The sequence below is a fragment of the Haemorhous mexicanus genome, chromosome 2, assembly GCF_027477595.1.
Source record: "Haemorhous mexicanus isolate bHaeMex1 chromosome 2, bHaeMex1.pri, whole genome shotgun sequence".
NCBI classification, from domain to species: Eukaryota; Metazoa; Chordata; class Aves; order Passeriformes; family Fringillidae; genus Haemorhous; species Haemorhous mexicanus.
The window spans coordinates 16,632,034-16,655,249 of record NC_082342.1 but is presented as its reverse complement, the minus strand read 5'-3'; the positions used below and the strand labels follow the sequence as shown (position 1 = coordinate 16,655,249).

The 23,216-nt window shown below is 36.0% G+C and overlaps 1 protein-coding gene across 38 annotated transcripts in view; it reads left to right on the top strand.

Moving 5' to 3' along the window:
• The window catches only part of ABI3BP (ABI family member 3 binding protein), a 168,226-nt gene that overhangs the window by 54,144 nt on the left and 90,866 nt on the right, over positions 1-23,216 (top strand). For all 38 annotated transcript variants that reach the window (XM_059836480.1, XM_059836488.1, XM_059836609.1 and 35 more), the window contains 4 exons: positions 5,616-5,684; positions 7,683-7,815; positions 17,563-17,744; positions 20,674-20,735. In XM_059836480.1, the coding sequence (XP_059692463.1) occupies positions 5,616-5,684; positions 7,683-7,815; positions 17,563-17,744; positions 20,674-20,735 (446 nt within the window). The remainder of the gene's footprint in view (positions 1-5,615; positions 5,685-7,682; positions 7,816-17,562; positions 17,745-20,673; positions 20,736-23,216) is intronic.

Sequence of the window (23,216 nt, the reverse complement as noted above, 5' to 3'; positions counted from 1 at the left end):
CTGGGAGAAAGATTAGATCCAGGAAAATGGAAGATACATGAAAGTGGATCTTGTTCGGGCAGTATTAAAATTGTTTATTCTGTGAAAATTTTTAAGGAAAAATCATACAGATACACAATCAGCTGTAGACACTACTAAAAAAAGTGTTAATTTAGGCTAATGTAAAAAACCACACAGACCTCACATATAACTTCTTAAAATGCATCAGTCCTTTAAAATATGATTTCTCCTTTTTAACAAAGAGTGTAGGTCTACAAGTAAAATTAAGTGCCTTGCAGAAATTTCCACATTTCTTTGATTTAGTTCTGCATCCCTGGTTTTGTTAATGGAGCAGCATAATCAGTATTTTGTTTGGGATAATTGTCCCCAGCTGGAACTGAAATATGTAAGATGACAATATACACAACAATATACATTTGTAAGGCCCACAAATTCCATATTTCCAACACACACATTGTAGATGAATATGAAATTTATTGTCAGTTTTTCTGCTGGGTCACACACCTTTTATGATCCTGTTGACAGAAAGTTTGAAGTCAGCAGATGTATTAATTTATAAAATTACATGTCTGTAGATGGATTTATTTTTAAAGAAATTATTAAGGACATGACATTTCCTAGAATTTTCAGAAAAGATATATGATTTTGTACATGTGACAATCACCTACATTTCATCCATTAAAATATTCACTGCAGTAATGCTTATCTTAAAATATCTGTTTTCCCTTCATTTTGCAAATTATAAAGTAATTCAGGCAGTAGCTGGGTAACATTATCAATAAATTGGGATCTGCCTGCAAAGGGCATGGGCAAAGAGAAAAGGATCATGTTGGATTTCCTGAACTTTAATGAGTTTCTGCTCAGCAGCAAAGTCTTGAGCAGCTTCATGCTCTAGCAGATAGATCTAAATATACTGAAATGTCAGTGACAATGACGAGGCAGCACCAAATTTGTTCCCAAGAATTATGCCTCTGTTTCAGAACAGCAGATGTAGTTTGTGCTGAGTGTACTTTATGTGCTCCCATCACAGTAAACAACATGATTTTTGGTCATGAAAACTATTCAGTGTCAAAAGATATCAGGAGGTTAATTCCGCTAGACTAACAGAAAGGTGAATGGACCCATCCAAAAGCTCTGGGCTTGACTTAAAACTCTGTCCTAATTTTTTCAATCTCCCTGACTTGTAAAGAGGTTTGTGTTAGTCTTTTCTAACTTGGCTAGGATGATTGCAAGCCAACCTCCTTGAAATTGTTGATATTGCTGGAGAAACCCAAAAAGTTGGGTGGAGACAGGAAATTTTTGCAAGAATGAACAGCAATTACTGAACAGAATGAACAAAATTATTTTCCCTTTCAGTTTCTAAAACCAGCTCAAAGTTGGGCAATGCTTTTGCTTTTCCTTTTATTGTATAAGATTGTACAGTGTAAGAGGAGAATGCATTGCTAATCCTGCTTCATAACAACGCCAGTAAGTGCTGTGTGAATTTCACGTTTACGTATGTATATGAGAGGGTTCGGGTACCACCTTGAGCACATTTCAGAAAGTGTAATTCAGGGATCTGTGCTAGGGCAGTGCTTAGCTAAAAGATCTTGCTGTGCAGTTTCTTATCAGTTAGCAGGAACTGGCAGTTGTATTAGCCACATGCTTTTCAAGATGCCAAATAACGTGACTGTTAATTCAGCGTTATGTCACCTCCTGCTAACTCCCCAGAAAGCAGGTTCTCATTGCTAATGCTAGCACAGCCTAGTAGAAGGGAGGAGCTGGAGGTGTCCAGCAGATGCCCCTTTCTCTAGACAAGTGCATTGATCAGCATTGATCAGCAGCAAGTTCATTCAGCCTCTTTGTCCCACTTCTCTGTCTTCTCCCAAGCTTGTTACACTGCAGTACTTTCCATCCTCTCCTTCCTTCAACTCTGCCCTTAACAACAACCCATGGTAAATTTTTAGCAGTCCCTGAATACAGATTAAGGGCTTGCATCCTTAATCCAAAAAATATTTTGTTTTGATTTCTGAATCCAGTGGTCCATGAATTCTAATGATGCATTTGTAACACTGTTCTAAGATTTATTCTAAGTTCATCAGTCAGTTCATACTTACATTGTTTTGCTTGAAAGTGCATATTGGCTGGGCCCTGAATAGTGTGCTTGAACAGAAGCAGAACTTCCTAGCATTTTGTAGTGCCTGTTAGTTGCCTGCTGCCACTGATTTGGTAGCCTAGCTCACGGCATGTGAAAGTAAGTGCTCTCCTTTGTTAATCTGATATGTCAGTGGCATGTATTTTTGTTACATTCTGGTTGTCTTCATAAGCTGTTAAGGTGGGTAAGAGAGGCTTTATTCTTTTAATAATTTTATTTATTAATCTAATAGCCTACATTTGGGGAATTACACTACTAATAATTAGGCATGGATTTATGGAGGAGCACTTCTCTGGTACATGTGGGCATTTCCCTAGAGTATTTTTTGGTTAAAGAATTGAAGGTGGTCACTCTTTGGACTTTATATCTGATCTGAAATGAGTTCTTAGCCAAGATATTTGCTGTTCTAGCCTTATTAAAGGGGGTTAGACAGTAATACATTCAAACAAGTGGTCTAAGAGTAGCAGCCCTGCAAGAATGTGTTAGGCATCAATGAGCTGCTAAGATTTTCATAGCAAATTTACAAATGTATTTCATACTTAATTTGTTAAAGCTTGCATTGTTTTTTAGGAATCCTTCATTTATGAGATTGTGGATCCTCACAGATGAGAGACAGACAGATCTATATTTTGCATCTTTATCATATATGTCTGTTATATACTGATTAATGTTGAAATGATTTTTGGAGGCAGATGCTGGATTCATGCATCTGTGTCCAGACATTTCAACACTGATCTTAATTACATAACTATCCATTTCTTACTAAATACAATCCAAAGAAAATAAGAAATATTCAGTTGCAAACAGGATTGTCTGTACTCTGTGCTTTTACTTGAAGTTATAATTTTATTTTTCAAACAAGCTTCTCTTCTTAAATATATTTTCATGTGAATAGCTGATCTATTCTGTGAGTCATAATTACATATAGTCAAACATCCATATTTTTATGACTGACTATCACATTGTCCTACCCACCTCGTATTTCAGCAATTTATCTCTTAAGCATTACATGAATTAATGCAAATTATGGTTTTATTTAGGTTCTCCTATTCTGCAGAATTTTCATTTTCTTCTGTTGTGTTACTCACCTCTCCCCAAGACTCTTGCTTCTTATAGACATGGATCTGTGGAATGGATTATGACTATACAGGCATCATAAAAGAACACAGATTACCATGAAATATTTCCTGTAACTTGACAGAATTTAAAACATGGGTGAGGCAATGTTTGAATGCCCTGAAAATGAATTGAGTCATAGTAGCATCAGATGATTTCAGCATTATGATGATGACTGATAGTCATATTTCTCAGCAAGACTGAATCAGTGTAGAAACTGAGTAGTCTTCTGAATTTACTAAAAGAAATGTTGATTTTCAGTGGAAGACTGAGAAACAACTCCCAATTCTGATGAGTCAGGGCTCATTATATGATATTGAAAATGCTCTCTGCATTTTTTAATTTCATGAGTCTTGGATATAGAATGTATATCTGCCCAGAATAAAAGCACTTCAAAGCACATGTCCTCCTGTCCATGCATAATGCTTTGGTGCTGTGCATCAAACCAATGACTTTAACTTAAATTACAGTTGCTCTGCTCTTAACATCTCTATAGTAGCATGGATGGGTCTGCTCAGGGACCATGGAATCATATTTCTAAATTAAGATATAACTTAAATACAGTACAGAAAGTTATTGTTGTATCCCAGGTATTGAGTGGATTTGTTTAACAAATTCATATTCTGATTTCAGTTATAATGATCATAATTTTGTCTTAAGTTCAGTGGTTCTTAGGAAGTGGTACTTTTTATACCTGCCTCTTCTCTAACAGTCCTCTGTCAACATCTAGTCTCGGCCTGTTCTCCTAAATGCTTCCTGTTGTAAGTTGTCTTACACTCAGAAGAGCCATACATTCTCTGGAAAATGGGAATGTGTTATATTCTTTATTAAGGCAAGATTTGTTAAACTCACCAAAATAAAGCTTAATGAACAGCATATAACATAAAATATTTCCACAGAGAACACCTTGTTACAGAACAAAAACACCTGCTAGAACCAATGAATCCTGGAAACTGCCAGGTTTTGTAGCTGAGATGTCCAGTGAGGCATTAACAGTCTTTGTGTATTGCCATATTTTGTTTAGCAGTTAATCTATTTCTATCCTGCTGCACAAGTCATTTCAGATTTCAGCCAGAATTAATTTTTCCATTTATGGAGCAGGGAAAAACTGTTTCAAAGTATTTTAATAATTTTCTTTAATAATTCTTGGACATTTTACTGAAAAACCCATAAATTTTTAGTTTTGAAGACTAGCCTTGTTGTTCTTGAATTTTCAAGGTCATGCTTTAAAATACTCCTGTTGAATACTTTGTGAGAGTTATAATGTCTCACAAGTGGGCCTAAATGCAGAGCAGAAAACTGGGTTTATAATACAGGGAAACCAAATTATTTAAAGTGTTGCTTATTTTTATTTTTCAGTCTCAATACAAAAAATATCCAAGTAGTTACACAGCTCCCATGCTTGTGTACCCCTCTAAATAGAGGGGTTAAAAAACATTTTTGTAAATGAAGATATATTTGTTAAAAAAATGTTAAAAAATATTTTTTGTAAATGAAGATGTATTTGTATTTCAGGGTTCCTTTTTTTTAATTAATTCTTTTTTTCACACTGCTTTGAACAGCTGTTTTCAATGCTTATCTTGGTTATTTTTTGCAGATGAAACCCATTAAAAAAGACTAATTAAACAATTAAAGGACATTCATAGTATGGGTTACCAGTGCTTTAGGTGCACAGACTCAGAGAAGTTAAGTTAGAGTGGTTTTCCTCACACTGGCAGAACCTTTTCAGTAGTACAGTAAGCTTTTGGCTTTTTTGGTACTGCTTTTCCTTTCTCTCTCTTTACAGAAATCTGAGTGTAAGAGAAAAATGAATGATTTCTTAGCAGTTCTGTTTAGTTGGTATAATTCAAGGTGCCTCTTATACTGAAATACACAGGAAATTCAGTCTCTTATTCATACTTATACATTTAGATGAATGTATCTAAACTAGAAGAATTCTATGTAGAGTAGTCCTCTTTTTTAAAAGCAACAGTAAAAATAATTTTGGTCAGTAGAGAGTGAGCCAAATTCTGCCCGTGGATATCTTGCCAGAATCTCCTAAGACAGCTTCTCTCATGTTGCAGTTAAGAGGGAATAGAACTTGGTTTTAAATAATTAAGAAGTGCAGAAATCTGGCTCTAAGTGTTAAGGGAAAATCTTATTTCTGAAGAGGAATTCTCCAAATTAAAATAAATGTCTCAACCTTGTTTTAATAGAATCATTTATAATGTTGAACTCAATGAATTTTAAAGAAAACAGCCTAAAGATCATGAAGATTGGAAAATGGGTCAAATGGGTCATTTGACTTTTTGTTATTAATTTCAGATTAACCTCTTTTTCAAATAAGTAGCATACCTGTACTAATTCCTTTTTCATTCATTTGCAGATGCAGAGCCACGGTATTTGGTTTCAGTAAGACCAGCACGTGTTTCAAATAACAAGAAATCTTGTTCAGGTATTTTAATATTACTGCACTCTTTCTTAAAATATTTGAAAGAAAACAGACCCTTGTCCTGGGTTTCTCTGAAAAGATGCTTCTCACTGGGATGCACAAATTCCATACGTGGACAGGTATAATGTAGAACAGCATTTTCTAGTCAGTAGCCACACACATGGTGCTCAAAACATGAAGATGTACCTAAAGATTTTTTTGCATAAAGTTCTTACAAATGAGAATTGAAATTTAAAACACTTATTTCTCATGTTGAAAGACATTAAAGTTATTCTTCCCATACTACAAGTAAGGGTTCCTTCATCCATAGACATGTTAATGCTCTTAGTTCCTCATTGGAAAATGGTAGTGTGTGCTGTCTCTGTATCAATCTACTACTAAGTTTGCTAATGCAAGAAGTTACGGAAAGTGATATTTCTAGCTGAATCTATACACATCAGAGTAGAAATCTGAACTTTGTTCTCATCTTTCAAAGATGATGAACTTTGTTCTCATCCTTCAAAGTCTTTCTATATGACCGTAACCATGTCATTAATATTGTCAATTCTGAATTCCTTACTTTAACATGGAGACTTAATTCTGTACTTTAATGTGGAGGCTTCTTGCAGGAAGACTGGACAGTTACAGAAAATAAACCCATGACCTATCCCTGGGAGCACTCAAGGTCAGGTTGAACAGATCACGTCTGATAAACCTGATCCAATTGAAGATGTCGCTGCTCATGGCAGGGGACTTGGACTAGAAGGTCCCTAAAGGTCCCTTTAAACCCAAATTGTTATATGATCTTTGGATGATTTTTTTTTTCCTAATCCTGTTAATGACTGGGATAAACCTTTTCTTGCTCTTTGCCAGGTAAAACACAGTATGTCTGGAAAGATTTTGGAAAGTGATTTACTCTTCAGATGCAACATATATATGTTGGTTTTTAACATAGGTTTTGTAGCATATTCATTATCAACATAAAGTTAAAAGCAACATAGTTAACATTTCTAAATGTACACACATGTATTGGTTGAAATTACAAAACAGGCTGTCACTGGGGCTGGTTAAGTGAAGAGGTAATAGGGTTGAAAAGGTGTGACTAGAAAGTTAGTCAAATCTGGTTCACAATAGTGAGAAAAAACCCTTTAGATCAGTGGCTTATGAATTTTCAGGAAATGTTGGTCAGCTGCATATTTTGAGGAGGCACAGATCCTTTGGATTTTTGAAGTATGTAATGTGATGTAAAGAATATATTGGTTTCCTATAGTCAATCATCTTTCAAACACCAGAGATTCTCCTTGGGCCTCTAGCAGCCCATAAACTACCGGTTCAAAATAGAATCTCTACATAATTTGTTCATTTCCATCTATTAGTTTTTAAACTTTCTTTAAAATAAGTTCTTTCTCCCCACAAGAACCGTACTCCTTTATACAGAGCAAAGCTGAAGTTCAGTATCATGCAAAACCTGATCTCAATATAGTCAGTAGTTAAAAGAGAAAATTCCTGCAGATAAAGACACTGATTCAGATCTGCCTGCTGTTAACAGCAAAAGAACTTTTGTAGGTTTTATTTTACTCTTAAGAATGCTCTAGAAAATATTATGTGGAGATATTTGCAGTGTTACTGAGAAACCTGGCATGCAGTTACCATTTTTATCACATCCATGGAGGCTTTCTAAAGTCCTGGACTTTGTCATGTCTTCCGTGATACAGTCCAAGATAGCCAGAGTTTTAAATTTATTCTGCCTATAGCTTATTCTTATACCAAGTGTACTTAAATCACCAAATGATCTTTTTCAAAAACTAGTTTTAACTGGAATGTTAGTTTGAAAAAGTGACCATGGACACTGCCACTTTTGTAAATCATATATTAGAAATAGTGACCATGAAAATTAGAGAACTACTGTACCTTTCCCTTCAAGCTTAGAAGAGATCTTCATTTACTTAATTGTGCCTCTGCAAAAACTGTCCTTTGCATAATGCAGGAGAGAGAAATTACCTTTATATGTTCCTTATGCAGGTCGGAACAAGACACAGAAGCCTCTGCAACTGGTGGTTGGCACTCTCACCCCAACCTCTGTGTTCCTGTCTTGGGGCATCCTGGTCAACCCTCAACATGACTGGACAGCAACAAGTAACTGTGCTAGTGACAGGTAACAACAGAAATGGATGGGCTTTGTTGCTACCATGAGTTCACTCAGGGCAGCTCTCTGCTGTGATTAATATAATTTTTACAGTAAAAATAGAAATGTTGTAAACAATAGTTCTGAATGTGAAGTCAGTTTTTTTTCATTTGCTCACACTAGTGCTTTGCATATCTTTACTTGACAGCTGCTTTAGTGAGATGTCTGCACGCTGAATTCCAAATCTTGCTGTTTCTCACTGGATTCTTTGTTCTTAAACTAATGGCCTTGGCTCTACCTTCATTTGTATCTGAACCAATTGAAACTTTGTTAAATCACAGGAAATATTTTACTTTAGAGTTGACTGAAAAGTGTAAAAGAAGTCTTTTGTTGTGCTGAGGTGGGGGAATGATGCCTTGTTTTAACACCGTTTGTTTTTTGTTTCCTTTATTTTGTCCTATCACTAAAACTGATACAGTACAGCTTTCATTAATTTTCTGTTGTAAGTAAAAAAGGATCTCTTCTATGTCAATATTTTTGGCATTTACTGGGTGGCACAGTAGGTGGGAAACTCAGGAAGCCTTGCGAAGTAGCAGCCTCAAGAGAAGTCAAAGTGCAGAAGAGCTTCTCAATTAACTAAACCCTCTGTAGAATAAAATTATTTAAATTGCTAATGCAGATGTTTTCCCTACTTGTGTTTCTCCTTATGTTCTTCCTTGATGACAGAAGAATATTTTTACTTGCATCTACGTTGCGTGAAGCTCTATTCTACTCAACAGTGTTTTGTAAAACTAAAAAGAAACATTGTGAACCCATGGGATGCATCTACATCTGGTTTGCAACTGTTATCTTTTGGGTTTTAAATGGTTTTTTGGTTTTTTTTATTCAGAACATTTCTTTTACCTGTTTTATATTTGTCAAATTTGTAGCTGTCTAATTTAGACTTGAATTTCTTACTCTGGTGTTCATAAGAAAACTCTAGCTGACACAATTAAACTGGATGTCAAACACAGGCTATGTTAAAAAACACGTCCCATTTAGCCAGGATTACTTTTTTCATACCTTTACAAAAGTTTCACACCTCACAAAAGGACTGATCCTTTTCAAGCATCAGAAACTTTTCATGAAAAAATTTTGGATCTTCATCACCAATCAGAATTTCAAACACTATTGAAAAAAATGTTAATGTTTGTTTGGAAACAGTTGTGGAATGTCAGTAAATGTCCAAGGATGAAATTTGATCAGATTTTTCTTCAATAGAAATAAAAGTTGGTTAAGGCTTAGGTTTTGCTCTTTCAATAAAGGAAGAAGCAAATATTTTCCTATTGTGTGAAACTGAAGAAATAAGCTGATCTTGGATGAGCTTGTAAAGTGTTCTAACGTAGTGGTTTTAGCACCATTTTTACCAAGGAATTTATCTTTATATAATGTGTCAGCACCAATGTTGCAGTAGCCATTGTGCAGTGGGAATGAAGAACACTTCAGGAGAAGCCTATATCCTATATTAATCCACTTGGAAATTCAAGGCAAATGGTATCCACCACCATGCCTTCATCAATTCTGTGTTTTCTCCTCAGTAGCTGAATTTTCTTTTGGGCATTCATTGACTCAAAGTGGGAACAAAGTTTTTAACATAGTTTTTCAGTTAGGGCAGTGTCTTGCTATGTTTAGAATATATTCTGAGGTATTCCTCCTCTCAGGAATTAAAGTGCACATTTTAGTGAAATATTGTCAGACAGGAGTAGCTAGTGTAAACACATTTATATCAGTTACAAATGATCTTATCAAAGATAGGTATATACCTACAACCAGATTTCTGTTTTGCAATCAAGCATAACAAGGAAGTTAATGAAGGAAAAAAAGTCACTCAAGTTGTGCTCTTAGTAATTTTACCTTTACTGGACCAAAGTGCTTATGATTTGTATAAATTATGAGAACAGTTGTCCATGTGACCATGGTATGTATATCTAGAATTCTAAGAGAGATTAGATCCACATACATTTCTAGTCAGTGTGTAGAAGAAAAACTATTAATTTATTATAATCATTTGAATGACTGTTGATAATGTGCAATAAGGAAAAAATGGGAAGCAGTCCATTCTAAGCAAGTTAGTGCTGTGATAAAACTACAAGACTTAAAAAGCCAGTAACAGATTCACCAAAATTTCAATCTCTTTCAGGGGCAATCTACCTGGCTTGATGCTTTTTCATCTGGCATATTCTCTTTACTGGGACTGTTAATCACCCTCAGGATTTCTGTTAGTGGCTAACCTCTAACCTTTGGCACTGGCAGTACATAGCAGTCAGGACCTCTTAACTCAGTTCTGTCAGTCAATAACCCACCGAGGTTTAAATTCGTAACTCCCCATGACCTGAAATGGAGTCACTGTTCTCAGCCTCAGATTTTACCATCTCCATGTGGATGTTAGGCTTTTGTACAAGTGTTGCATAATAAAAGTTATTTCAATGTGTTACTGAGTCAGAAGATAAAAACCACATGGAATAGCACGGTTCTGCTGGCCAAGATTTTCTCTAGTGCAAGTTTGACCTCAGTGGGATATTCCTTGGAAGATCTGGTTTTCTGAGCAAATGAGCTTGGAATAAGAGATGCCATATTCTCAAAGAGCCTTGATATCTTTTGCTGCTTCAGTAAAATTACTGCTTTCTTCTTCAGGGAACATAGCGGTCTTCTGTATCTATGAGATTTTTAAGGAGCTCTGATGAAAAAAATTTACGGTGACATTTTTCAACAAACCATTCTTTTGGTTTAACTCCCTAGAGATTAAGAGCATAAACCAACAGAGTGCTACATATTACACTCAAACCCAAATGCTAATCCCTTGTTGAAACAAAAGTATTCACTGCCATTTTTGTGGACCAAAAACAGAAGGTGAAATTTTGAAGCATTCTTCAAGTGACTATTATCTCTCATCAGACCCTTAGCACTAGAATTTAAAATAAACCAAAAATATCTAAATCAAAAAACTCAAGTGATTAGTTTTATGTAACTGATGAAAACTACATACCAGAAAACACAGTAGGTGGAACCTTTCTCAGCATCCTCTTCTTTCTGACACCAGTGGAAGACAGCTGATGAGGGAAGATGGCAAAGTCACAATATCCTGCTGCACAGCCGTGTTCAGTTCCTCTTTTTATTATTTCCAAGAGAGTAAGAGGTTTGTTTCCGCTCTGCCTAGCTGTGTTCAAACAAATATTAGTGTTCAGTTCCTCTTTTTATTATTTCCAAGAGAGTAAGAGGTTTGTTTCCTCTCTGCCTAGCTGTGTTCAAACAAATATTAGTGGACAGATCTGTCAAAATAAAAGTACTGGGGTTTCATTTACTCTCCATCCAGGTCTGAAAAAGAGAGAATACTTTGTAAATTTTTCTTTCTTTGTATTTGCTTTGATTAGAACACCTCTGTAGCTGCAGGTCGAAAAAGGTAGACTTTGACTTTCAGATCTTTAGGGAGAAAAGTCAGGGGATGGAACAAAACCCATTATTTTCCAGGTTAGATTAAAGCAGAGTTTATAGATAATATAAAAATATCACATTCTATTGAGTGGATTGTGTAGAAAAACAAACACACTTTCAGATACATGCAAAACCAGGAATTTAAAGCCTGAAGGTATGTCCTTTTTAAGTTAATTGCTGTGACAATTTCACATCGGCATTGTTTTAATTGCTTTACCTGGGATTTAAATGTCCTAATGTCGTACTTGCAAGTAGCAGAGATTTTGCGTTTTGTTTTTATCTAATGATTTAAAAAGGAAATGTAAGAAAAACAGTAAGGGAAAACCAGGGAAGAGTCCATAATCAGTCTTTTTGCTGTATAGTGCGTAAAACTAGGGGTTTTAAAATTGAAATTCAGAAAGAAATGTGCCTATCTCCTCCTGTGCCTATTTACAAACTTCTATCATCATGCAGCTGCCAGCTAAGTCATACTTTGGGTTCCAAGTGTCATACAAAATGTATTTTAAACATAGCAGAATTTCTTAAAAGAAATCATGCAGCAGCAAATACACTCCTTGAGTTTCAGGTGCTTTTGAGTACGTGCTAAAAGCTTGTTTAAACTGGAATGATTTGCTGCTGTTCAGTCTCTCCTTTATCAGAGCCTCTCACTCTTCATTTCAGTCATTCTACTAAAAGTTTTAAGTAGAAGAAGTGAATTTTAGTGATCATGTAAGAGTCAAAACTAAATTAGAAAGTGTTTTGCCAACCTAACTGGTAACCATCACTGGTGTCATTCTTTCAATTTGTGATATATGCCAGTGTCTGTTACTTTAAAGTAAACTTAGCAGTAAAAAAGGAAACAATATAATCCGATTCATGGGTCAATTTGTGCAACACAGTGTATGAAAAATCAGAGTTCAAACAATTTTTATTGCTTTCTAGCATTAAATAGATGCTGCACTTCTAATGACATCTAACTATAAACAAATATATACCTAGTGTGCTGATAGTCTCTTTTAAAACATTCTGATTGCATTGCTTTGAACAAAAAAGAAATGAGCTTTATCATCTATTGTCTCTGGCAACACAAAATCACAGAGCTGGAATGTTCTTATACCTCCAAGGCTTAATTGTTTGTTTAGTGTTATGTGTGACTAAAATAGTCATGATTAAGTTGTTTGGAGTTTTGGTTGTGACCTGGTTCCAAATAAATCCATGATATTTATACAAACTGACCTAGTCTTGAAATCCCACAAAACCATCTGCCTTAAAGATTTCCAGTATCTAACTGTTAGTCTCTGAATATCTGACCGTGCAAGCATGTTCTGGGAATCTGGCTGAAATGAGATTTGGTTAAAAAATGGAAAAAAGGCACTGGATTTCTTGGCAAAACAGTATCATTCACACTGATAGATGAAAGCTCAATGTCTTGCCTATCCATCCTAGATACATCCCACTTCTTTTAACAGTGAATAAGACTTGCTTCATCTCAAAAGCAAAAACCCCCTGTGCTCTTTCTTTAAAATGGTCGTTTTATTTTGATTTCTAGTGCAACAAAAAGGCTATCTCTAAACTGAGCACTGCCTTGCATTGCAGAGTTTTAAAAAACAAACTTTGTAAGCTGAACATAGAAATGAAACAGCCTTCTGTGATAAGCTGAGAGTCTTTTACATTGACACTGCAGCTACAGTAATCACTACAGTGGTTGGCCTATGAGTAATCTTGCGCTCTTGTGGCTTCCTTTAAATTATTAACTTGGTCTTATTTTATTTCTGCCATCCCATTTCGTGTAAATCTTATGTGGAGGCAAGCAAAGTAAAAATATCATCAAAGATACCGAGTTTCAAGAATGTCTGTAGCCTCTCTCCCGCGGCCGCGGGGCTATACGGGAGCGCGGCTGGGTGCCCCCGGCCCGGCCGAAGATGGCCACATGATGTGCCAGTCCCGGATTCCCTCCGGAACCCTGGCAGTGGTTACCGTCTGCGACGTGGGTGGCGCAGGCGGGATCTTGGCTACAAGGTACCGAAGCAAAGGAAGGAGAAGGGACACCCGTATAAGTACCGAGGATCTTTTCATCTTCTTCCCCGGCGGTGCTAGGGACAGGCGACAAAAACGAGGTCTCGGGGGGACGCTGTGATGGGAGGAGACACAAAGCTAACCAATAACGAGGACCCAGGGAGGAGCGTGGGTTACAGCTAAGCCACTGAGGATCACACAGGGGAGGGAAAAAACCCCAGGGGCAAATCATACATCGAATAAGGAAATGACTGACACAGAGAATTCTCGAGATAAGGGGGGTGGTTGCCATGACAGGCAGGGCGGGGCGGGGGCGGCTCCAATAGGGAGGAAATAGGGAGAAACCATTGTGAGGGAAGTACATGGGGGAAACCGAGCACCAAACCATTATTGAGTTACAAAAGGAATAACCGATTCTAAAAACACACAATGCCACAAATGTAGACACTAAGCATTCCATGATTTTGTGTAAATGTATATGGAGAGAGGCTCTCTTGATGAATGTAGGCTCTTTATTCCTCTGCTGTGGCCAATTTTGCTTTTTTCCCCCTTGTTATTACAGAGATTATTTCTGAGTGCAACAAAACTTCTGACCTGCTCATGGCACCTTTTGTTTTAAATTGTTGGCGTTTTAGCTGTCTAGTAAAAAGGGAGAAAGTAAAATTTTTCTGCAGTTCCTAGGGTGGCCTCATTGGTGGTATGTTCAAATGAGTGAAGCATTGCCTGTTAGTGGGAGAGGGAGGCACTAACTTTTATGGAGCTTGGCAAAAGAGCTCTAGTGTTTTATAGAGTGCTAGCTGGCAAAGAAACAGAGTAACCCCTGCAATCATTTGATTAATATTTGTTGTAAATATAAATGCAAGAGTATTCAATAAACATTTTTCTAGTAAAATGTCCCCCACGAAAACACATAACAAATCAATTAATCAAAATGAAGAGTTAAATTAAGTTAAATATTGTTAGGTCTTCATACCTGCTGAGAATCTAGACAAATAATTTCTCACCAAGTGTAGCTGGGTGTGCCATCTCCTTGCTGAAACATCAAACCAGTGTTCACAGGTGGGAATAGCATTCCTAGGAGCATTCCACAGTGTGTTAGCTGTTAGAACCCTGTGGTGAGCAATCAGTTTTTCCTTTTTTTACCTCCCAGAGATAATGGGAAATGTTTTATTTGAGAAACATGAAGGGTAGCTTTCCCTTCTATGTAAGTATGACAGCACTCTATTTCAGCCTGCCTTATGTTGTTCTGGAGGGGATCGATGAAGATGTTTTGCTGAATGTTTCCAGTTCAGCCAGCTGCACTCATTTTGTGCATGTATGTCACTGCCACGAGGGGATTGATAGATGTGAGTGGAGACTGGATCTTGCTGCTTACTCATGTCTTCAATTATATGTGTTGACTGTTTGATATTGTATTTTTGATGAAAGAAAGGTTCGAAAAAGGGAGAGATTAAAATTACAACAATATTCAATCTGTACAGTGTTCCCAGGCAGACAGTGAAATTGCATTTTATTTGGCAGTTTTTTGGTCTGGTTTAACAATGAGTTGTTGTTCTTTGATGACAAAACTTGGCATTTCTGAATTTTTACTCTATAAACAAATGATTGCAGTTCCCCAAAAGTGCATGTAGATATTTAGATATTTTTAATAGTCAAATGATTGTGCAAATTCTTAAATGGAACTTCATTTTTATTGCTTTTTATTGAAATGGTTGAGGAAATTCTGTCATCGCAGTCAGTGTTTTTAATACTCACTCTGGCAAGTTTCCACTGAAATAATTATACCCTTGGTGAAGTTTTTACAGGCTTGGAAATCTTGGAGCTGAGAGCACTTTTCTTCTGAGCTGTATGTTTCTCTTTCTTTCTAATGGCAGAGTTTGGCACAACTATGAAAATCTTCTTTTCAGATTTTATAGTAGTCTTGAATTTAAGTGAAAGATGGGACCTTTTTTTGTTTTGCATGTGTTCTTACTATTTTAATTTATATTAGAGTGAAGAAATTTCCAGGTGTGAGACAGCATTAAAAAGTAGAACATTTTGTCCACTAGAAGCAAGTGGGGACAGCCATTCAAAAGCCTGTTTGTTATCAGCAAGTTTTTAGTGGGTTTTTTCCTCCTCATTTCTGATGCAGCTGTTCTTTTAGATTGTTCAATAGCTGAACTGAAACAGTATAGTCTCTTTTTTCCATCACATATGAACACTTTATTTCTATCCCATTGGATTAAAATAGGTAGGAAAAGGTAAGGATGAAAATGAAAACCAATGAAAATTCCTCTTTCAGGCAAGGGAAGAAGGTGACTATTCCCACTTGAATTCACATCTGGTGTCTGCCTATACTTATTCCAAATCCCTTACCGAAAGACTGTATGGGGTCCAGTCAGAGGCATTTGTGTTGAAGATTGAATTTGTTTATTAAAGTCACATCCTTTGCAAGACAGTGTCAGGGAGTTCAAATAAGCTTCTCCTTGTTGGTTAATGTCTCTGTCACTACAAACAAATAGATCAAGAGGATAAAAGAGAAGACTTTTCCCTTCTTTTAATGTTGCCAAAAATGGATTGTTTAAAATGTTCTTTGTCAGTTTAACTGACAATTAGATCTATTATTTGACATTTGATTAGATCACAGCCCACAGAAGTAAGGAGGCAGATTATTAATTGGTAGTCCTGGAACTGAGAGAGGATATTCACTGCTTATCTGTCTTTTTTTTTTTTTTTTTACTGGTTTTTTTTTTTTTCCTTTTCAAGTTTTAAATTAGACTATATCTTGTTTTGAACACAAAGTAGTACAGTTAATGAAGTTATGTGAGCCCACACAAATATCAATCTTGGAACTTGGTGAAGTACCTGAATGAGCTGAATTTTAGCTCCTGGTTTACCAGGAGAATCAATATTTTTGGTGCCAAGAAAACAAATTTGACAGTTATGAGATAAAATATGTAAACAAAGTGAACCATCATGTATGGAAATATTTTCCATGAGTGACGCTTGCCTTGTCTTAGGTTGTGTTTTAATAGTGAAGTAGGAATTCCTGTCTACTCAACAGTCACATTTCATGTGAACTGTACTCTGAAAGTGCTCTTCTCTAACTTCAGCAGGAGCAGCTTTATGTATTGGCTGTATTAGGTTTGGTCCACTGAGTAATTTTAGTCTGGACTTTTGACACTTTTTTGGTTAAGAACCTTTTTTTGGTTGGTTTGGGTTTTTTTAAGGAAAAGATTCCTTTGTCTCTATATAATTGTCTGTGTAATGCCTGTAATAAATCTCACATTCTTGATTTGCTAGCATTAAGTTGTTCTCTTTAAGTGTGGCAAAATACAATTGGACTGAATTCATCCCTTTTCAGATGATGTAAATGTGAGATAGATGTGGATGATGAATATGAGTAATTTATATTATGTGTAACAATTTTCAGTAATACTTGGATTAAAAAATTGCCAAATATCTCTGAGATTTGTTTTTCCAAGAAAAAAATAAGTCCGCTCCATTCTGGTAGTGATTCAGCACGTATATTGAAAATGAGACTATAGTCAGCCAGGGGAGTTCTTGTGCTGAAGCTCTCACCATTTCCACTACCTTTTTTTTCATTGGTTAACATTGCAGTTGTGCTTTTTCAGGGTGGTGCTCCTTGACAGATTTGGGCAATTTCTGTAGAAATGTTCCCTAGTTTCACAATCTGTTAGCATTCAACATGTTATTGATTTAACCTGCTGGAAGTAATGCCTTGGTTTAGTTTCTTGTTTGAATTGGGGACAATACATAATGGGATCTCTGAATGAGGAATGTATTATACAAACAACAGATATTACTGGTCTTCCCTGGAAACTGTTTTTGGACTAATTTTGACGGGAACACCTTTCACTGGATGGATATAGATGATTTTGAGAAATCAGTAAAGGCTTCTTGACTAGCAGACTCATGATTCAGTTGACTGATTCTGGCATATGTTGGAATTACAGGAGCTACTTGAACAATGAGTTTACACTTTGTGGTTAAAACCTCACATACAATGAGTGTTTGTGAATAAGGAGACTGTCCTTTTGCTCTTTGTACAATATTCCTAATGTCAGGGTCTATATGATGGGGTACATATATGTGGAATAAATCTGGCTTTTCTGATATTTGTTGACCATAAAGAGCCAGAAAGAACAAGAACAATAGAACATTATTGTTGTTGTTATTTTTATTATCATTATCATCATTATCATCATTATTATTATCACCATCATCATCATTATTATTATCATCATCATCTCACAAAAATTGTTGTAGTGAATTCCTTTGCATAGATCTATTTTCCTTTTCCCCGAGCAGGTTCTATACAGTTCGCTACAGAGAAAAAGGTAAAGACAAGAAATGGGTTTTTCAGCTTTGCCCAGCTACAGAGACAGTGATTGACAATTTGAAGCCCAATACACCTTATGAATTTGGAGTTAAGGACAATGCAGAAGATAGTGTTTGGAGCAAGACTTTGAATCATAAGACAGTTCTCTCTAGTAAGTATTTGACAACAGTTAATCAAATAGCTGCTGATTTTGACAATATTTTATCTCTATTATGATATTAACTCAAGTAAGCTACTGATCAAGTTTTTATTGTTTAAATGACATCCATTATGCCCCTAAAAATTCTCTTATGAATTGCTGAATCTAGAAATATTTCGGTTTTGAAAAATTGCCACCTAGTCTTCTGAAAGGTGTTCTCTTGTCATGGCAAATAGAGGATCTGCTGCAGGTTGATAGAATTCTAATGGTGTTTATTACAGCTACACATCAAGTGTTGAGTATGAATATTTATACTTCTGACTGGATCCCAACTTTTTCCTTAGGCCATGAATAATAAGATGATCAAGTAATGAACTAATCCATCAACCATTATCCAACTAATCCATTGAATTTCTTTTCCATCATGAGTGACAGAAATTTTTGGCATTATTTGAATCTCCTTTTACATCTGCATTTACACTGAAGCTGGTCTTCAAGCTAGACAGTTTGGGCCCTTTATTACTCCACTCAAAAGATTAACTTGATGCTAAAATCAAAGTATTATATGGATCATGTCTGAAACATGCAGTGTCATGTATGCTTTTGGTTTTGTTTTCAAGGAGCAGTGTATAACACCTCTGGCTGGCTGTCGTGCATATTTTAAGGTTCTCTTCTGAAATCCCAAGAAAGTGCAGGAAAAGTGATGTCAAATTAACCCTTGTAAAAGCATGTACTGCTGAAAGAATCACTCATACCAGTAGAGGAAATAGGCATCAGTAGAGTTTTCCTCCTTGTAATGAGAAGAAGAGAGGATTCAACAGATTATCCAATTTGATTTGTTTTCGTCAAGTATTTGCATAAAGGTATTTTGAAACATGATGTTGCTCAGAAGATGCTAGAAACTCCTACGCTTAATATTTTTAGCTTGACACAAAATACAAAGAATGGGAATTTCATTAGAGAGCCTTATTCATATGAGATTTCCAGCTGAAACTTAATTTGGACTTCAGTTTTGATTTGTAGGTGAGTTACAGAGCTCAATATACTTGAGGATAAGGGAGGGGAGCAGTATGGTGGCTTGTAACAGTGGGAAAACCTTCACACTCCCTAATAAAGAGCTTTGTTGGCCTCAATGATAAAGTACAAAGCTGTAACTTTGAAGCACCTGCCCAGTGTCCATGGAGCTGTTCTAGCAGTCCAGAATAATGCCATTGCTATACCACACCTTAAAGAGGATAATGGTAGTAGCCTTTTCCTACACCTGATTCACAAAAAGCTCTGCTTTGCAGCCTTACAGATATCCTACCAAGTGGTTTTTTCTGTTTTTTTCTACATTTCAAACATCTTAAAATCATCTGTAAAGCAAGTGATGAAATATATTTCAGCATTTAGAATAAGAGGGAGTGATGAGCGCAAGTATTTATAGCTTATGACTTGTTCAAGACTGATGAAAACATCACCAAATTTTGTCTTTCTATAGAATGTATTTCCAGCTGTTGTTTCTTACAGACATTTTCCTTTATTAATACATCAGGAGAATCATTCTTGTAAGTTTGTGGAGACCCACTGAGTTTGGTTGAAAGATTATTTCTTCTAAGAGATCATATTCTATTTACATAAGATTTCTCTTGTCTGCAGTGTAGACCTGTGTATTCAGTGGATGCTTCTGCAGCAGCTAAATCCCAAAAGTTTGTAATTACCCTGCATGTCTACATTCTGGTCTACTGATAAAGAATCTTATCATTGCAAAATTGTCAGCACTTTTGAATTCAAGCCTTTCATATTTTTAGTGTATAGCAGGTAGATACAGAAAATGTGGGCAGAAAACAGAGAGTGTATATTTATAATAAATGTACAACCAGATTCCTGTACAATTTATCAATCAACACAAACAGACACTTCTTCTCTGTGCTGATTTCTTGTTTTGTGTCAAGTTCTTCTCATGTAGGAGAAGCATCTCAACTTAAACCAAACATCCTTCACTGTAAATGTTCTTGTTCCCACTGAAGAATATATCAATTACTAGAAACTGAAAGTTCTTTTGCGTGTTCCTGGATTTGTTGAATCCACAGGCTGAAATTTTGTTATATACTAAACATGTTGGGAGGGGTTGGGAGGAGAATCTGCTTTTAATTCATTATTTGAAAACACATTAAAGGCATGGCAAAAGTTCAGCATTTATTTAACTGATTTTTTTTCAGAAGAGATGAAAGTAGCTTATTTCAGACTCTCTTGCCATGATTTTCTCATGAAGTCATTGAGAAACTTCTGTCACTTTTCCCTTGAATTTAGGCCAGTTGTAAGTCCTGTTATTTAGAAGTATCGAGCACTTTGAAAGACTTGTTTCCAACTCAAGTGTATCTCAATTGATATTTCTTTAGAGCTGAATTTTTTTTTCTACTTCTCATCTGTTTTGGATGGAATTTGAAAAAAATATGATAACATGTAGCTTGACTCTTGTTTGCACATCCATTGTTGGAAGGGCAGCAGAAAAGTGTAAAGATGGAAGATACAGAGAAAGTTTGAAGCAGCATGCTAGAAGAGAGTAGGTGCTGAAGAGGACTGTTTCTTGACTTACTCAACAGCTGCATCACAAGAAACTTCTAATACTTAGAAACTAAGAGGAAAACTTAAGAAAAAAAATTCAGAGTTAAAGTGTCAGGGTTTGTTGATACACTGAGATAAACAAAACCATAAACCAAACAAGAAGAATACATTTCATTTCCATGCTGTCAAAATGTGAAGAAAGGGCCTTGCAGATATATTAATGGATCTGGAGACACAGGACAAAACAATTTTTCCATGATGTATTTTTATACAGGCTTTTAATTAAGCCTTCTAACTTTCCAAGCTGACAAAAGGTGAATAAACTTGGCTTGCTTTGCTTTGGACAAAACAAAAAATTAATTCTGTGAACTTATTTTTCTTTCTGTCAAAACAGGTAAAAAAGTAAATGGACAACTCCAGAATATGTATAAGTTGGTACCCAATTCCCAAACACAGGTATGCAGTCTCTTTTTTAACCTGATTCATATTTCATATGATCAAATTTTTTTATTCTCTGCTAGTGTTCAGTGAGAAAGAAATTAAGGCCACAAACTGCCAGTATAGAAAACAATCTGTTAAATGCACTGTGTGGAAAATGTTTAAATGTGTTGATGGACAAAATAATTGAGAACTCTAACTGAGATGATTACATACACTTATTTCAACCTATCTAAGATAAATCTGATGGTTTCCAGCTGTAGATTCAAAACTGAGACGTTGCTTATTCCTTTGAAGAAGTCAGGTTTCTTAAACTGTGATATTTGTTGTGATCAGTTAACTTTGGGGTAACATGGTGATGTGATTTTATAGAGTAATTTTGTATATACTCAAGTTTTCTAAATTAGTCATCCCACTGAATTCACTGATAGTTCCCATATGTGAGGCAAGTGTTTGCAGAACCAGAGGAAGCTGGAAAGGGCAATTTAATCAAGTTTGCTAGGCTGTCCATTAAATCCTTTTATGTGGCATGGTAAAATTTTTACCATTTAATTTAAAATAATTGATTTTTATAAATAAAGATTTTTTTTTCCCCTCACTTGACTTTTTCCATAAACATTCTCAAACAAGCATGGATGGATTTCCTTTGTTTATGGATTCGTGTACCCAGATTTTTTTTCTTCCAAGAGCTGTAGCATAAATGAAGGCTCTCTAGATCAAACCAGCTAGTGGATTTTAATACAGTAAAAAAGATACATTTAAGTCAAAACTTCTGACTTTACCAGTTCTACTATGAGATTAAATTGGTTTATTTATATTCCTTTTCCTTGTTTTTTTCATCAAAGTGCAATTTTAAGCATCTAATCTTCTGGAGGATTTTTTTTTTGTTCTGCATCTTTTTTACGTTACTATCCCTGAGGCAGACTAGGGGATAACTTCCCAAGAAAAGTTGTAGAAATCCCTCTTACTTTAGAGATATTAGAGGATTAACTCATGAGTGTTAATTATTACAAATAACCCATTCTTCACAATTCTCTTTTGTCTGAGATTTTCCAAAGGTTTTCATGGTAGGAAATGGTAGCACAGGTTTTCTCACTGTTTGTTTTTCATATTTCAGACTATTATAAACAATCTGTAATTATCAGACCTGGAATTCCTTCAGGAATCAAATCATAATTCATTAAATACATTTCCTTCTAGGAATAATTAGGTATGCACAGAATCATAGAATCAATGAGGTTAGAAAAGATCTTTAAGTTCCTCAAGTCCAGCTGCTAACCCTGCACCAGCACCATGTTTACCATTAAACCATGTCCTCAAGTGCCGTATCCATGTATTTTCAACACTTCCAGACATGATGATTTCCCTACTGTTTCCCTGGGCAGTAATTTCCAATGCTTGACACCCCTTTCTGTGAAAATTAATTTTCCTAATATCTGCTCTAAACCTCCCCAGTGCAACTTGAGGCCATGTCCATTCACTTAGGGCAGTAATACTTCAATAACTGCATTACATACAGAGTTAGATCAGTGGAATGCTTACATTATTGGAAATATACTTATGTCTTGAGTTCACAAGAAAAGGTTTTATTTGTGAGTAATATAAATCCAGTTGGTTAGATATTCAGGAGGGTACTCCTCTCGTTATGTTGATGACGTCAACTGTGCTGTTCTTCCCCTTGGTCCCACGAGTGTCTTTAAATTTGCAGAGCCCAAGATCAGGGAGTTCACTCTGGGCTATGGAGTGCAAGCCGAGTTCCTTTGCTCCTCTTAGCAAACCCTCTGTGCCAGAACCCTGACTGTTATGCTGCTTCTGTGCAAGTAGGGATTCTATTTATGCAGGCAAAGTCCTGAGAAAATGAGCTAAACCAGCTCTCCAAATATTTGCACAGCTCAAGTATGAAAGGAGGACTAGAGCCAACATCTAGTCTTTTTTGTGATCTTCACAGGGCTCAGCTCCAGAGCAGTTCTGCTTTACCCCCTCCACAGAAATATCATGAAAACATACCAAAGATTATTCTAAATGTTCCCTTATCATTCTTGTTTTAGTGGTGCAAAAAACCAAAAAGCAGATAGTTTACATTGTTCCTTCAGTTTCCACAGCACTAGGTGGGGTATGTTTCCATTGTGCAGTCAGATCATTGATGCAAAGCCAAAATGAGTGTGATTTAGGCCAAGTTTGTTTGTGCTTTATTTTGCTCCAAAGACACAACTGACTCATATCAACATGGTCCTAACTCTCCTCTGTAAGGACATTTTTAAAGGCTGTTTATTAAAACAATGTTACCAACCCATCTAGTCATTCTGCCCTTTCAACATCAGTCACATATCAACTTGTGTTTCTTTTGGCAGTTTCATCCTTTAAGTTTGTCTAAGCTCCCAGGGCTGAGTGAGCAGCAACTAAGGAGAGAGTGGAAAAAAAGGAGTGTTCTAGAAATGGTCATTCTTCTTCCCTTCATAAACAATGGGTAGTGGTAGGGCAGAAAAAATGCAGTAGAAA